The following is an 18,313-nucleotide window of genomic DNA, read 5'->3' on the forward strand; positions in this document are numbered from 1 at the left end:
CATTAGTTTTTTCCCACGACAAAACTATGTTTTGGGAAAAAGCATGTGTATTGTTGTTTTATTATTGTAGATAGTGTTGTTTGCATAGGAATGCATGTGCAAGCTATCGTACAGTTGATCATAAGTTTTGTGTTTCTTCTTGTTTGCAACTTGTTTTGGACTAATGCAAACCCAGGTAATGTAATGTATATTTTAATTGAGTCAGAAATCTTATAATTAGCAGCATTTAAACATGTAATCAGATTTCACGCTTTGGTGTCTTCCTTGTGTGGCATTAAACGCAGCTCGCAAATCACAACGCTGAGTTTCGTAATAAAACAGTCGGGCTTCATTTTGTCATTCCAGACTGCAGACATGGTTAACAACAGACAACATTACCAATTAACACATATCCTAATTCAAACTGTATTATAAAGCCTAACCTAAGTGGGTAAGAATTTTGCCCATATCAAAGATTGAACTTTAATAACGCTTTGTATCAAAACTGTTCTGTGGACTCCATTAAAAGTTTGTCACGGATATTTTATATTTTAGCTTCCATCAGTTGCATAGAAACGGCAACAAATCCACCTGGAACAGTTTTCACCGTACGATGTCCACCTAACTGCAAAACCCACCAGACGATTTGGGGAACTGGATTTTACACCGCTTCTTCGCAAATTTGTGCTGCGGCAATTCATGATGGACGAATCACAAGTAAAAAGTTTTGAATTTCATAGTTCATGTTAATGTACCATAAAAATCATATTTAATGACGTAATTATTGAAATACTTGTGTGTTTTACGCTAATTTACGGTCACTTATTTTCCAACCAACCATTTTTGCTTTAAAAAGTCAAAATAGGCTGCAATAACAAAGGCTCTTAGAAATACTGTAGTACTTAAATATAGTTAACTTTATTCAACCAAAGCTTTAATATCGAAGTTTTCCCGTTTTTAAGACCAGGGTGGAACAGTAACAGTTGAAATGGGAGGCAGCCACTCATATTACCTTGGTTCGACGAAGAACGGAATCACCAGTAGAACTTACCCAAGATTTTATTCATCTTCATTTACTTTTACTGGTCAAACAGGTACGTCAATGCAGTTTGTTAGTCAGGTCTTCCATAGCTACGCTCAAAATTATATTGTTTGCTTGTTTAAAAGCATATTTTTTGTTAGAAATACGAAACTCAAAAAGTAACTAAATTTTGATTAACAAAACAGTAACTAACAAATTTTGCTGAGAACCAAAATATACATTTACATTTTTGATGATAATAGAAACGGTTATACTTGAATGTTTTCTCACATACAGATTATCTAGAATTATTGTGTTTATGATGTAAATTTATTTTTCAGTAAACTGTAACACCAAAGGAACCAGTTTAACCGCAACAACAACGAATGTGATTTGCCCAACAAACTGCGGATTGGTGACTGGACATCTTTGGGGCACAACGGTCTACACACGAGACTCGTATATCTGTGCGGCAGCAATACACGATGGAAAAATAACAAGTAAGAGAAAAAATATAGCCGTTAGTGGCTGCAAAACTACAAGCTTATTTTTTAACAATACAGTGGTATTTCCTGTTGTGGTACTTAAACTTTAGTATGGAATATTCATATTTGTAAAAAATAACTACCCAGTTCTGGCTTGAAAGTATTAAATAACAGGACATTTTAAAGTTGAGACGCCACAAAAATTCAGCTATAAAGTTTTTGTGGTGCCCCTTACTATCGACCAAGTCCCCCCAAAAAAATCTCTCTCTATATTTTTTGCAAGTTTTAAGACTTCATCTTTAAATCGGTCTATAAATAAATGTAATAAAAAACGTTGAGAATGTATATCTGTCATAAACATATAGATTTTGGTATAGTTGGTGGAAAGTTTGGATTAAGATATTTTTTCAAGACACTGGAGGTGCTGTGACTGTTTACCACATTAATGGATTCGATTCTTACACATCAAGCAGGCAAAACGGAATTCTGAGCAAAGCATATGGATATTGGGGAACTGCTATGGCATTTGAAGGTTGAAATCTATCAAAACGTTTTGCATTTTTTTTTTCAAGTTAAAACGCTCGAACTTTTTATTTCCAAATTAAAGAACTGCGCAAAACTTTTATAGGATCCACCTAAATAAAATATAGGGTGAAACATAAAATTGTTTTTTTTTTGCGTGGCATAACCCAGCGTTTACTTTTTCTTGATTTCGTGTCCACTTGGTGAATTCTATTATAGGCTCAGGTCTGTTATCTTTTAGTTTTAGATTAAATTCACAATTAATGCAAAGATTTACGATTTCTATGTTTAGAATTATGTGAAAAAACTGGTTCTTCTGTCACTACATCCCCATTCACCATGAGATGTCCTGACAACTGCAAAGGTCGAGCGTCAACAATATGGGGAACCACCATCTACAGCGACAACTCTGTTATATGCAAATCAGCTATTCATGACGGAAAAATCGACGGTGCTCAACAAATCATTTTATATTTTGTTTTTATAACTAGTTAAGATGAATTTAAATTCATAACTGGGAACAGCCCTATAGCGTTTATGCAGGCCAGTCATTACGGCACACTCATATATAAATAGTATACGTCAGGGCCATTGAAGGCGCCATAACGAATCAGCCGGTCATTAAGCATTCACCACCATATGGCAAGGCGTAGGCTAAAATACAGTATGCTTGCCTGAGGTGGTATTTGAACCCACGACAGGAGTCTCTCCGAGAGTCCCGGCTTGCCATGTGGAAATGATCGGTAACCGGCTGATTCGGTAAGACGCCTTCAATAGACTTGACGTACTATGGTTGTTTTAAACTAGCTATACAATTCGCAGTTCTTCAAATTATATTAAAAACCGCACAGTCATTAAGGTGATTTACCGTTGCGCTCAGCTATTTTTATTTTAGTTGAATCTTTGTACCGAAATCTTAGGAAATTTCATCATTTTAACAAAAAAATCAACACATCCAGTCATTTATACAAGGATAAATCCATGTAAAAATGTAAAACTTTTGTTGGTTGTGTAGCAAGCGGAGGAACGTTTCAAGTTTTCAACCTCCAAGGTATGACGTCATACACAGGGTCAACACAAAATGACGTCACCAGTGAATCTAGCGGCCCGGCTCAAGGATCGTTTGCATTTGACAGTAAGTTTGACCAATTTTTGTTTTTCATTTTTTATCTGCATGTTAACTGTGAACCAAATTTCGAAAAGTATAAAACGTAAGATAGAAGTAATACAGTAAAATGATACGGTTTTGTCGGAACGCTTGATTTATAAGATAACTACGTTTTATGGTCTTGGTTTCCCGCATAGCCTTTGTTCTTGTACTATCGTTTGGCGCTCACCACGATTTCACTTCACTGCTTTGAAGATTGAAGAATCGTTCTGGTGGACGAAACATCAGCATAAATTTCATTCATAAAGGTTCTTTTATAACCACTGGTAGTTTGTCTAGCACCGCATCAGTTAAACGATAATTTTATTAAATATTACAGTTTTGTCTTTCATTTGGCGTGTAGGCCTTTATAGTTAAGCTCTATATGTTATCTATAGTTGGGTAAATCAATGATAGAGATTGATTTGCACGTTTGTGCACTTTTAGCAAATCTACTAACTCTTTGACAAGTTCCTGTTTGGTCTATAATCAGATTCATGCTACTTATGGACCGAAGTTATATATTGGTCGGTTGGATTGGATTCGCACCATTTGTTTTACGGTCATTCTTTGTTGCAGATCTTTGTTTGAAGAAAGTCGGTTCACTGTCAGACGATTCAATCATGATATGCCCGCCAGGATGTGCAAGTTACTCCGATAATTTATATGGATCTCACATTTACAGTGATACTTCATATATTTGTGCGGCTGCCATACACGACGGACAAATATCAGGTTGGTTGAAAACATTGATAGTGTTTGTGAATTGTTTCTCATTTTGTATTTTCCCCTGAGTGCACTGAGGACCGATGTGACCACCATTAGATGTACACGCTGTATCCACACACAAGTTTATGCGCAACATATATTTTCGTGTGTCTGGGCATTTACACAAGCTCCCTAAGTACACTAAGGACCACTGTGAGCAACATTAGATGCGCATGCTGTGGTCGCACACCAGTTTATGTGCAGCACAGAATTTCGTGTGTCAGGGCTTACACACAAGCTTCCTAAGTACATTGAAGACCGATGTGACCACCATTAGATGTACACGCTGTGGCCACACACAAGTTTATGCGCAACATATATTTTCGTGTGTCAGGGCTAACACACAAGCTCCCTAAGTACACTGAAGACCACTGTGAGCAACATTAGAAATACATGCTGATATAACCTTTCTTTATGTAGATGCCGTTGGTGGAACAGTAACAGTTTACCCTCTACAAGGTCTATGCTATTTTCTGTCAGCGATTCGAAACAACCTTCAAAGCGAAACGCACGGACCAACAGATTCCTCGTTCGCCTTTGCTGGTAAGAAAACTGAAACTCCCAAAATGCCGCAATCAATGTTGTAAAATATAAGGAAGGCTAGTCTCATTAGAGATTATGTTTTACTGTAAATGGTTGGGTTTTTAAAATTTATAACGAACATACATCTACAAAAGTGTTGCCAACACATAACGTAAACTATCCAAAATACATGAAATATGAACAGCGTTGTAGTTTATGTGAAAGTGTAGCTGCGGCGCGTTTTGGTATGTTTACCAAATCTTCGCTGCCCAGCTATTTCCGGCTTGTGATTGTTAAGTACAATCGTGTCGCTATGTCGTCTTTTGTCGAGCAAAATAAACTTAACTTAACTCAAATATCGCTTTTCAAGTAAACTTTAATACCGATGTAATACTTGCGCTTGCCTAAAATTTATAAACATGGCTCATGTCGGGCATAAATACGTCATATACCTTCAACGAATAGATGTAATTTTCAAAATAAATCAAAACTAAGATGAACATAGGGCCTGGCGTAGTGTGATTAAATCAAAACTACAACGCCTGAACTAGTTAATAATGTAGTACTTTCTGTGTAAGATTTGGGAGCTTGTTTACAAACTGGAGAATCACAACCATCGAACACTTTCACAATCGATTGTCCAGAAGATTGTCAGTTCGTCTCCTGCCAACTGTGGGGAACTCGCACTTACAAATCCGAGTCATTCATCTGCGCTGCGGCTATTCACAGTGGAGAAATATCAAGTAAGAAACGTGAAATAGGCTGAGTTAATGTAATTGTTTGTTTGTTTGTTTGTTTGTTACATTTTTATCCTCGGTGGACGGGCAACGCCTGAATGCGTGATGCTCACAATAAGCCCGCCGCCGAGCTGCCTGTTTAAATTGCAAGTCCGTTGAATCATTTTTTATTTGATTTTTTCGACTTAAGCAGTTGGTGACTTTATTTTGGACAACCTATCGGATTGTACTGCGTTAGAGTAATGCCGCTTAAGTTGTTTGCTCAGGGAAACACAAGTGGCCGAGACAGGATTAAAACCCACATCCTTGTGAACACAGAAAGGTGGCGCTAACCACCCGGTCATGTTTTATTTTGAATTTTACAGTTACTATTGTGTCGGCCTGTAGACAACAGTACAAATCAGATTCGCTAAAGACACGTTAGGAATAAAATAAATTCAGCACATAAATTTTAAAGTGTGTTGTTTCAAAATAGGTTATTTCCCCTATAGTTACGTACGATTCACTGTGACGTCATAAATAATTGTAAGGGGGTTTCCCAAGCACGTTGCGTTTGCTTGACTTGGTTGGGATCGGCCGTTTGAAATAAAAATTTTCTTCATCATAAATTGGCAGTAGGCAACGTAAAGTTATAACAGCGCACAGCGAACAGTTTTAAAACATAACTTATATTTAAAACTCAGGATTAGAAATACTAGGTTTTTACAAATGCAATTTAATGTTATGATGTAAAATAGATTTGAAAAGAATAAAAGCTTGTAGCCTAAATGTTTGTTTTTTTGTATATTTTAGATGAAGGTGGTGTTGTTACTGGTTTCAAGACATCTGGACAAGATTCTTACGAAGGATCAACACAAAATGGGTTGACAAGCAAATCGTATGGGACAGCTCAGTCCTCATTTTACTTTCAAAGTATGTATTATTGTTGAAAACTGATTTATTAAACAAATGCCTTTAAATCTTTGAGGTCTTAATTATGTGTACACAAAAGCACTCTGCACTCATAATAAACAATGTTTGTTACAAGTACCAAAATTGTATTTTGTTAATGTATTTTATCAAATATATGAACAATTTAAACATTGAACAGTTTTAATTATATGGACATAAATTTTGTATTGTTTGTTCACAAAAAAAGGTGTTCACCACTAACAATGCACTAAAGTAGAACAGTCGAACTATATTTATGTTTTTTTGTGTTGGTAATGTATTTCAACAAATATATGAACAAAAGAGGACTATAAAGGGCAGAACCGTCAAACCGTTGGGACCAAAACTTAAATAATAGTAGAAGCCCAAAAAGCTGAAAAAGAAAAATGACTGATGATACAATTTAAGAAACCTTACTATGTACATGTTATGTTTTGCAGATCTGTGCTTAAAGCGAGCCGATAGTGAAAGTTCATCAACATTTTCCATTGAATGTCCAGCTGGTTGTGCAGACACTGTTGGTAGATTATGGGGGACAAGAATTTATACTTCAGATTCTTATGTTTGTGCTGCAGCAATTCATTCTGGCATGATCACAGGTAAGCTTCATCAGTTTAAGATAACATTTCATTTTCAAGATTGTCAGTAATTTTTCTCTGATGGTTTTGAAAATATCCCTTTAGAATCAAGTCTGTTTTGATGAAATGAAATCTACATTTTTTTTAAAAAGGAGTCAAAAAAATCACCAAATATCTTTTGATTGTTGGAGAAAGAGTATGTTTTCTTTTAATAACTCCCTTGTGCTACCCAGAATACTTCTTGTTGCTTCAAAACCACTAGGAACTATACAGAAAAAAAATTAAAAAAGATTTGGGTTGTATTTTCATTCTATTCTCGTTAGACCATGAGTTATTGTTTAACAGATGCTGGTGGTCAGGTCAATGTACACAAAGTGCCTGGCAGGTTGTCATATGAAGGAAGTGTTCAGAATGGAATCACAAGTCTATCTTATGGACCATGGTCTTCATCATTTGTTTTGAAAGGTTGTAAAAAAATATTTTATTTCAATAAAATGCAAATTTTAAATTTATATTAAAGTTTAAGTTGAGTATAAATTAATTTTTATGTAGTTTCATTCATAAGGTATGTGAAAGGAAATCAAACTTTAATGCCTTCACACAAATTATGATGCAGTGTTCAAAAAATATTGCTAAACTGTAAGATTGGTAAAAATTTAAATAGTATGAATTCATACTGTCTCTGATAACTCAAGAGAATATAATGTGCTAAAAACTGTTTAGCAAATAGATCTTGCATGTAATGTTACGTGAAAGTATTTCCGATTTTTTGTTCCTACAATTTTTTATCAGCCTGGTGCATTTTTAGATCTTTGCACAAAACGAGGAGATTCTGAATCTGGTCCTACATTCGAGGTGGATTGTCCAACCGGTTGTAGTCTTGTGACTGATAGATTGTGGGGAACTGGAATATATTCTGCCGACTCGTATGTTTGTGCTGCTGCAATACATGATGGAATAATTAATGGTTTGTCACTGTTGTTACTTTTATGCTTTCTCAATTAGCCGCTAAATCAAGTACTGAATGTTCAAATAAATTTTACTACATGTGACTGGAAAATAAAACCTATGTTTTTAGATAAAACAGAAATACAGAAAACTTTAATGTGTATTTACACAGCAATTATAAGAGATATTAATGGCTCGCCGTGGTTTGAGATCATAATTTGTTATAGTTGGTATAAAAACTGTATTAAAAGTTACAAGCAGCACCTATTGTCTAATAGTCACTTATTTATTTGCTTGAAAACGATATCACGAAAATGGATAAATGCCTTGGATATAATATAGGATGTAATGTACTCCTAACAGTACCTTTATTGACATTTGACCTTGAGAAAAAACATGACTTGCATACAAAATGCTACATCATGTGGGGTGTTTTGTCGTATTTATTTCAACAGATGAGGGCGGAAAAATAACTGTATACATTGTGGATGGAAGAAGCTCTTATACAGGAAGCACTAAGAATGGTGTGACTAGCCGAGGGTTTAGAGAGTGGGCAAGTTCATTCGTGCTAACAGGTAAAATACCAGCTAGAATTTGTTTTAGTTATAGTAATGGCATAAGTTTTGATCAATTACAAAGCTGTCAAAGAGCTTGTGTATAAGATATATATACATCATATAGCAGATATTTTGCTATATGCTGTTGTCATTCAATACAATGAAGTTCTAACATATTGCTCCATGTCAGTCATGTTTGTGATCAAGCTATTTTCAAAAGTTTTTTTGTAATAACTCATCATCATAGCTTGTCACGCCAGTGCTGGAGCCAGGTAAGGCCCTCTTCCGTGATGTCCCTTAAAGATTGGTCAGCGCATGCTGGGCCAAGAGGGCAGCAGGATAATATATGGTCCATCGTTTGACTTTCTAGGCCACATTCGCAATATGCATCTTGTACAAATCCCCATTTGCGGAGGTTTGCTTTGGTGCGCCCAACAAGGCAGCGAGTCCTATTGTAATAACTGAACATATGTTATAGTGCCCAAAAAGTGTTAAAAGACAAAAAAAACATGTTTCTAACGGTGTGATTAAATATCAGATATTTTGCTTTTGTGCATTAAGGTATATTACATCACCAGTATTTAATAGCAGTGTCAAAGTAAAACAAATTTGTTACAAAAATATTACTGACAGTATGAAATGTTTTAGTGCAATTGTACTGCTTCAAATGGTTTCACCAGGTGAAGATTACCTCAACTAAGCTAAACAAAATCAGCAATTTGGAGTGAATGCTTACTTTTTCAGATCCATCAAATTGTAAGCAAACAGCTGAAGACATAGAAATCGAATCAACCATTTCCTGTCCTCGTGGTTGCCAACATTTTGCAAGAGTTTGGGGCACAGGAGTTTATACAGATGATTCATATGTTTGTGCAGCTGCTATACACGATGGAAGAATCACTGGTACAGATATTTCTTAACATTTTTTTTCATTTTAACTACATATTTATGACAGCACTGTTTGCCTTTGTGAATTTTATTGTTTTTAAAAAGTTAAAACATATAAAGCCTAAGTCCGGAAATAAAGCCAGCTTATCTAATATACAGCAAAAAATTAGTTTGAGGACCACTTGTAAGAGAAAGGAAATGTTTGTTTAAACATTTTGGACTTAAATTAAACTTTATGGTTAGATTCTGTCGTTTTGTGTTTTGACTTTTCAGAGAAAGAAACACAAAACTACATAATTGTTTTATTGTTTTCCTTGAAAATGGAAAAATATATTTCAATAATGTTAAAAATTGAAGCTTTTATTTTTTTCCTGTATGAATGCCCCTTCTGTAAAAATACTTCTAATTTGCTGTTTTGTGTTTGGTTCATGTTTTAGAATCCGGGGGTGTTGTCACTTTTTACATCAAACCTGGTGAAGAATCTTATGAGGGAAGTCAACAAAATGGAATCGTATCTCGAAATTATGCAAGTTGGGATAGATCCTTTGGATTTGAAAGTAAGTGTTAACAGGTCAATCAACTAACCAGCAGAAATGAAACTGTAAACTTCCATGCTAATCTTTCCCATATTTATTTTTGGGGGCAAAACGTATTTAAAATGAATTAGCACAGCTTTGGTTGACTATAACTTCAAATTTCTTAGGCTTGCATGAGTGATACACAGATTGTTAGTACAGGGTTCCCGCGGGTATGGAAAACCTGGAAAGGTTATGAAATTTAAATTTGTATTTTTAAGGCCTGGAAAAGTTCGAAAAAAGCCAACTTTTGCACAAAAGTATGGAATTTGGCGCCTATTTTACCCTGAAAATGCCAGTTAAAACTTCAAATTTGTGTAACGTTTGTATATTCATTGCAAGTATGGTAAATTGGGTACATGTACCAAAGCCCCTTTACTAGTTTTACAATGAGAGTTGCTCTATTTTTTTAGAATAAGGTTATAAAAAAAAAAAATTTTTTTGAAAAGTCTTGGAAAAGTCATGGAATTTATAAACGTGTGCGGGAACCATGTTAGTATGGATGTGAATATATTTGTTTGTCAGTTTGATTAAACATAATAAATACTAGACTTTCCTTTGTTCATCCAACATATGTAACTAAGTCATCTGACATTCCAGTGTCCTATAAGTGGCATTTTCATCATATTAAATATATGGTATTTGTATTTTACAGATTTTTGCTCAAAAACAGCTGATGATTTTACTGACCAAGTTTTCACAATCGAGTGTTCATTTGAGTGTCAAAACTCTGAATACAATGTGTGGGGAAGTCAAACCTACTCAGGTCATTCTAGTATTTGTGCTGCAGCGATACATGGTGGATTCATATCAAGTAAGTTTTCTGGTTTAGCAGTTAATATCTCATCAGGATCTAGAAATTGCTTAGGCCAAAGTTTGGTAATACTGTGTTTTATTTGTTTATTTATGAAGTATAGTAATTAGTTTTTGAGGCATTTTTCCAAACTAGCATTATCGATTGTTGAGTTTGCATAACATTTTAATGGCAAAATATAATACATATATTTTAAGTACATATAAATACATCATTTCTACATTAAGGTTTATGAACATATTAAGTACTTATTAATATATTACATTTATATAGCTTTAAATTTAGGTTATAAAGTATTAAACTTTTTTTGACAGATAGTGATATAACAGTTTACAAATCTGGAGCATGTGATAATTTTGTCGGAAACACAAGAAATGGGATTGCAAGTTTTCCATTTGGTTATTACAGGACATCGTTTGAATTTACTGGTAAGAACTTACTAAGGTTATCTGTCACTTGACCTTTCAATAATCACCATAACTATCGAGCTTATTAAAAGATGTTTATGATACTAAATGAACCACAAGCCAAAAATATTTATAGGCCCATTAATAGCATTTTACCAAACCTTCTGGTCCCCAAGCATTCCCATATGGCAAGTGTAGGGTAGAAAAATCAGGCCTGTGGTGGGATTCGGACCCATCACAGGAGTCTTTTCAGGACTTGTGCTCTTTTAAGTGAGATACACAGGCTCATCAATGATCCCATTAAAAGTCAAAGCACTGTTGCTTGCCTCATATGCTGCACATGTCAGCTTTGGGGTAGGAAATTGCAGATTGACCACAAATCTGTTGATATGAACATAATTCATAACTGGGATCAGCCCTAAAGTGCTGATGCAGACCAGCAATCACGACAAACTAATATATAAATCACAGTACAGGTCAGTGTTTTAATTGTGTTCTGGTTTTTAGATTCCTGCAAAACTAAGGCAAGTGATTCAACATCTTCACAGTTCGAAGTTAATTGTCGTCCTGGTTGCCAGAATGTGGCTTCTCACTTGTGGGGAACCACCCTCTATACAGACAATTCTTATGTTTGTGCAGCTGCTATCCATTCGGGAGCTATCACAGGTATACGTGCTAAGTTTTCTGGAGTATTGATTTTATACTAACCTTAATGAAACTGCAAACTGATACCTTGAAGAACATGCATCAAATGTTTTACAATTGATTATGTTTAAAATGACGATTTAAAACTTTAATCATGACAAAACACATAAGTTGCCTGCTTTACATTTTATGAGTCCTGAACTTAAACTATTCTGTTTGGACGTGCAACACAAATTTAAACCTAATGGAGCAATACTACTTTACATAAAATACAGGTGCATGAATGAATGATTTCTTTCTTATTGGAGAAGTTTTTTGATGGAATGTTTCATTTCTCCCTTTCAATAATTTTGTATAAATTGTAAATTAGGATTACTTAATACTAGTTATGGACTGGCTTAAAACCACTGTTTTGAATCTTACTTTGTTTTTCCTATCTCTAATTTTACAACGAACACCTCAACAATGCTATATTTGTAGATTCCGGTGGGAAAGTTACAGTTTACAAGACAGCAGGAATGTCATCATATCGAGCTAGTTACAGCAACGGATTGTCAAGTAATCCACATGGTCCATGGTCTGGTTCATTTGGTTTTGAAAGTAATGCATTTTTTTTCTTTGGTTTTGTTTGTTTTTTAACTTTCCTTCCAGTTGTTTTTGAAGCAAGTGTTATTTTATGAATTGAATGGAATATATTTTATCAGTAAGTTTAATAATGATTCACACAGGCCACATAGTTTACATGCCCTAGCACCGTTTTTCCAAACTTAGCCGGCTAGGCGATTTTTATGGGGCGCCCAGATTTGGTCTTTCTGAAATCCCCTTTTAATTCTGGTGATGCGACTGTTAAATTGTATTGTTAGTCTCATCTTATGGGCAAATGCATATTACGTCACAAGTAACAAAAAGGTAAATGTTTGTGCACAATTAACACTCGTAGTCTTGTTCACGTCATGACAGGGAAACTTTGTAAGGAATACATTGATATTTGAATGTTACAAAGTTATCAATGCAATTTGGCAAACCGAAAAATGTGGTCGCATGCCGGATGAAATGACTTCGAGGGCCGGATCCGGGCCATAATTTGGTGACCCCTGCATTATAACAACTCAATGAAACAACAACCTCAAAAACATTACCTTACGAAAAAAATTAGCATGACTTTTTTCTACAGATTTGTGCCACAAAAATGTTTTGCAAGTTTTTACAAATGAACTGAGATTGACATGTCCACCTGGTTGTTTGGCTTCATCAGCACCTGTATATGGAACTAATTATTACAGTGGAGATTCAAGTATTTGTAAAGCAGCAATACATGATGGGGCAATAACAGGTAATGCAAGCATATGTTTGTAACATTTCATGTCATTTTGTCTATGGTATAAGATAAAAAGGTCTCTCAATAACTTATGACAGACAATTATGTTTAAAAGCAACTCCAATTTAAACTGTTCAGGGAATTAACCAGATAAAAAATTAAACAAATGGTTTTTTATTTACCGATGGACTATCAGGTTTTTTATTTACCGATGGACTACCAACTATGTAATAAAACAGAATTTGCAATTAGCCATATTTGAAATGAAATACATGGAACCTCAGTTTGTAGTGTGATAAAGGTGAACTAATCCATTTGATTAATTTTTACAGGCTTAACCTAGGTTTAGTGTATATTGATAGAGAATGTTGTTTTCTTGGTCAAAATTGGTCTCATAAACCTAATGTTTTATCAGGCAGTGGAGGGGATGTTTTGATTCGAATCGAAGCAGGAATGGAAAGTTATGAAGGATCTACACAACATGGGGTGACAAGTAGAAATAAATCTCAACACTCAAAAACATTTATTATAGGAGGTAAGATTGAATATATATTTCATTATACAACTTTGTTTACCTTTTAAACATTTTATGCCTGAATGTCCATATTTTAAAGGTGAATAGAGTTTGTTTGGTCAAATAACGAAAATATGTAAGTGGTCAAAGTGATGACAGCATGTGCATTTGCTGAAACATTTGCAACAAAACCTGCCACTTTTTTCTGACTAGTTGGGCTGGTCAGTAAACCAGTTGGCATTACTGGTTATTGTCAATAGATTTACTGTCAATGAACCTGAAAAATATGACTTTTGTGATAAAACCGACGGACAAAAAAATTGAATCCTACCTCTGGCTTGTTCTATTCGTCATTAAATCTATGAACAGATCTGTTTATTGCGTTCCATATTTCCATACTGACAGATCATTGCAAGAAAACTGGTGCATCTATTCACGAAGCTTCATCAACATTTTTCTGTCCTCCACGATGCAATGAGAACACTCACTCTGTGTGGGGGACAACATATTATTCATCCGACTCACATATTTGTGCAGCTGCAATTCATAATGGAGTAATAACAGCAGGTTAGTTGAGTAAGATATGATCCTGAAATGCTGTGATGACTTTCTGAAACATTTTTGAATCCACATTACTTATATACACGCAAAATTACTCAGCTACCTACACTTCCTTGCAAAACGTATGAATGCCTTAGGTTTAATGACAGAGTAACTAAACTTTCATATGATAAGACTTGTGTTTTGAAAGAATATTTTCGGCACTCTTAAATGTAGAAGTACATGTGTACTGAGTGTAGTAATGTACATTTTAATTATTTTCTGCAGCAACTGGTGGAAAAGTGACAGTTTTTACAACGATTGGTCTCGATTCATATGAAGGAAGTTACAAAAATGGAATCAGTTCCAAGTCAAAAGCTTCTTGGAGACAAAGTTTTACCTTTGAAAGTAAGAGCAATTATTAGAGATGTCATTATATTCGGCAATAGATAGGTGATTTAAATCCTTTATAGTGGAAATGTTCAGGTTTTTCACCACACTGGGTTTAACAATAGCTTCTGGTATCTCTCTCCTTAATTACTTCTTGTATGCATCATTTCAACTACATCAATGTAACTGCCAGCTTGGCATAGTAGAATTCATTAAAATAAATCTTAATCATTTCTTCATTGTGGTTTTTAAAATGCATTCCAAACCAGTTGTTGATTTGAGTTTTGTTTGCTTGGTGAACAAAAGCCTAGCCACACATTTGTACTAAAGCGGTCACCAAGTCAGAAATTGCTATGCAATGTTGAAACATTATGAAGTGCAAAAAAGTGGCGGTCACAATTGGCATATAATGCATTAATGCGCTTTAGATACACCATATTATAAAGTGTTATGTGATCGGAGCTCACAAGAAAGTGTGCATTAACTCGACCATGCTGGACATGTTGGTAAAACGAGACGAGGGGGTTCTAATAAAAACTCATGTCCAGTATTAGGGAAAGATGGTTGGTTTCAACAGGAAGCATTATTGTTACCAATCAAACTTAACCAATTCTGTGACAGTACAACTTTGTTTTAGATATATGCCGCCAAACTGGTTTGTCCATTACAACACATGGCAAACATATTATCCCATGTCCAAGTGGTTGCAGAAACACTGCTGTGGTAATCGGCACTGATGTCTACAAACATTCATCACAAATATGTGCAGCTGCTATACATGATGGAAGAATATCAAGTAAGAATATATCGTGTTCTTAACACAAGTTTGGACTGCAAAATCCTACTTAAAAGTTGCCCAACAAAAATGAAAAAGTCGTTTGCAATTGTTATAAAAAGTTTGATACCGTATCCAGTTAAAAACAACTTTAATTTTTCAAGTTTACAACTAAAAATGAACAACATTTTGAGATTTAGTATGCTATGAACCAGAATGTGTGACAAACCAAAGCAAAGCAAAAAATCACTTTAATTAATGAAAATGTTGTGCCACTTTAATAAGACCCTGCTAGGTGGTTTTTCATGGCATGCCAACCGATTTGCGGGTTTATTGAAGTAACAATTTAACATGTTACCCTGCTTGTTTATAGTTTGTAGCATGCCATTTATTTAAAATTCAGCCTTACATGCACGAAACACACTGCTTTCTCTTTATTATTGATATCTGCTGTCACGAATCACTCTTATTCAGAAAAACGTTGGCACATGAGGTCATTAACACATGGAAACAACAAGTAAATTGGCATGTGTCGCCTAAAAGGTTGCCGACCCGTGTGCTAAACCATACAAAGATCATTTAACGTTGGGTATTTTATCAACTTCACAGGTCACATTCCCACAGCTATAGTGTCTATTTACAAACCAAATCAACTTAAATTAAGTAAATTCCTTCCTGGTTGGGAACCACTAATGTATAAGATGTTTAAATAATTTTGTGAGTTTTTTAAACATATGAAGGTATAAGCTGAGTTTGGTATTTATAGGTGTTTATTTTTGCAGATTCTGGTGGGTTGGTGATAGTTTACAAATCAAGTTATATGCCAGGATTTCAATCCAGCTCTCAGCATGGAATAACATCAACAAGCAGTAACATAAGATCAAAGACCATTTTGTTTTCAGGTTGGGAACTGTTTTTGGTAGTCTTAATTAACAGAAAGTTTTTTTAATTGGTCAAGCATTGACACTGTTCACCAAATATATTCCCAACTGAATTTGACTTGACACAATTAGTTTGCACTTATTAAACAAAATATTTGGAAGCCCAGTCAGTAAATGACACATATTTGTATCAACAAATTCCACTTCTAGAAAATAAGTAGAAAATTTAACATTGAATGTATTTTGATATTTAATTGTCGAAAACAGTGTTTTTTTTCAAACCGTTCATGCAGGTGACATTTTTTTATTGTATTTTTCGACAACCAGGCGGCAGTCCGAGAACTGAAAATTGCCCTTTGTCGTTCACGGGATCCGAACCCAGGATACTCTTGGGGACGAAACCCGATCAGGTTTTGTATATGGGTCATGCGCGCCAAGCCATTCTGCCATGTTCCCAGGGGACATATAAAGTAGAAAACCCCAAACAAGTGTTTTGTCCACCAGGTTGCATATTTAACAAATTTGCCATTCAGCTGGTGTAAAGCTAAACAAAACACAAGTAGTAACAAGTAATTTTGCTAAAGATTCGCCCACCTGAATGGTAGGACTTCTTTAAAAAAATGAAGTGAAATATTTGCGAGCACACAAGCGAAAGTGCATAAAAACGCCGGGATACAATTGATAGTGCAGAATATCTTGACATATATTCTGGTCACTAATAGATTTGCTGTTTTATAATCTCTTCTGATTTTAGAAAATACTAAACTAGCATTTCGACCAACAGTTTTGAAATTTAACCAATATGTTCTACAAAGTGTCTCCTCTCATTAAATATAAATGAAAAACCTATTATTTAACACAAAAAATGTATATTTTAAAGAATAATTGAGTTAACCTCATCTTTACAGTATTGTTGCTTTTGAACTGCCACTATTTCACATTGCTGTACGTAATAACAGGCGTCAGTCATTTTGCTAAATACTGGACTAACCAAAGACCACTTTGTTGATTTGTTTAGATACCTGCAGAAAAACTGGTAATGGAGCACACGCTACCACCTTTGCTATTATGTGCATTCCTGGTTGTATCAGAGAAGGAATGAAACTTTGGGGAACAGGCAACTACACGGATGATTCTAATATTTGTGTGGCTGCAATACATGATGGAAGAATCACAAGTAATTGTTATTCCTATTTCTTGCAGTAAAAAGAGTTCTGTAATTTCATGGGTACTGAGCTGACATGTGCAGCATACTAGATAGGCAACGGTGCTTGTGATTTGAATTTTTCCTGTTGTGGGTTTGAATCCCACCGCATGCTAGATTTTTCTAGTCTGTGCCTACCATATGGGAATACTTAGTGACTGGGTGATTCGTTTACACCTTCAACAGGCCTGGCTTGAAATGATTTACATACAAATAGAACACACATTATGTTGACAAAATGGCATTATTGACTGAGTTTTAAGCTGCAGACAGTGCACACTGTTTCGACCTATAAGGTCTCATCAGTGCAGCTGGTGACGAGAGATCGGCCGCATTGGCTAGATCGGCCGCATAGTTTTACATTGATACTGTGACACTGAGCCGACTTCACTGTGGTTCCCAAGCAGTTGCTTGGCCATTGTGAGCCAGTTTCATCTGTGCTGTATGTCCAGTTGTGGCATCGCACAGACTAGGTGATGCATGGGGTTGTACCCTGTGCTCCCAACAAACTGGAGTGCCGTTGAATGGCTACACTAGCCAATGCGGCCGATCTCTCGTCACCAGCTGCACTGATGAGACCTTATAGGTCGAAACAGTGTGCACTGTCTGCAGCTTATCATTTATTGGCTCTATATGCTTTTACATTGACTGAGTTTTCCTTTACCATTCTTGACTTAAACTCTAAAACTGCTGTATTTTGTTTACATAGATTTGGAGGGTGGAATGGTTCGTGTTCTAAAGGGACCAGGCATGTCTACCTACCCTGGTTCAACACAAAATGGTGTCGAAAGTTTTACTTTTCAAGAATGGCATCGTTCCATGAGATTTATTTAGCATTGTATTATATTTTGCATAAAACAACATATAAAATCATTACCTAAAAAGTTTTTTTTGTTAAATATATACCAAATTTACATCTTAAACATGTATTGTGTGTGCTTAATTTGTTTCAAAATTACTGTAGTAAAACTTATGTAAGTGCAAGTATTTGTTCCAAATGTTGTAACATATTTATGTATATTTTGTGGATGTATTTGGTGTTTTGTGCATGTCAAATTTGTAGAATATATTGTCTATACTTATGTATGTATTGTGCAATGCTTAAGCATTAAAAAAACAATACAAGTTATGAAAATACAGCTTCCAATTATAAAACTGTCTGTGTTGA

The 18,313-nt window shown here is 35.1% G+C and overlaps 1 protein-coding gene across 1 annotated transcript; it reads left to right on the top strand.

The window, feature by feature from the left end:
• Nucleotides 1-90: 90 nt before the first annotated feature.
• On the top strand, nt 91-18,310 carry LOC145212835 (uncharacterized). The gene is made up of 29 exons (XM_080081096.1): nt 91-175; nt 535-696; nt 942-1,073; nt 1,342-1,500; nt 1,898-2,017; nt 2,300-2,458; nt 3,023-3,142; nt 3,734-3,889; nt 4,343-4,465; nt 5,023-5,187; nt 5,974-6,093; nt 6,552-6,710; nt 7,035-7,154; nt 7,498-7,656; nt 8,093-8,212; nt 8,939-9,097; nt 9,520-9,639; nt 10,313-10,471; nt 10,786-10,899; nt 11,386-11,544; nt 12,004-12,123; nt 12,698-12,856; nt 13,257-13,376; nt 13,761-13,922; nt 14,184-14,303; nt 14,923-15,081; nt 15,843-15,962; nt 16,960-17,118; nt 17,855-18,310. The coding sequence occupies exons 1-29, from the start codon at nt 91-93 to the stop codon at nt 17,977-17,979; spliced, it is 4,014 nt and encodes a 1,337-aa protein (XP_079937222.1). The 3' UTR covers nt 17,980-18,310.
• Nucleotides 18,311-18,313: the final 3 nt, after the last annotated feature.

Source organism: Phallusia mammillata, chromosome 2 (genome assembly GCF_965637545.1).
Source record: "Phallusia mammillata chromosome 2, kaPhaMamm4.hap1.1, whole genome shotgun sequence".
NCBI classification, from domain to species: Eukaryota; Metazoa; Chordata; class Ascidiacea; order Phlebobranchia; family Ascidiidae; genus Phallusia; species Phallusia mammillata.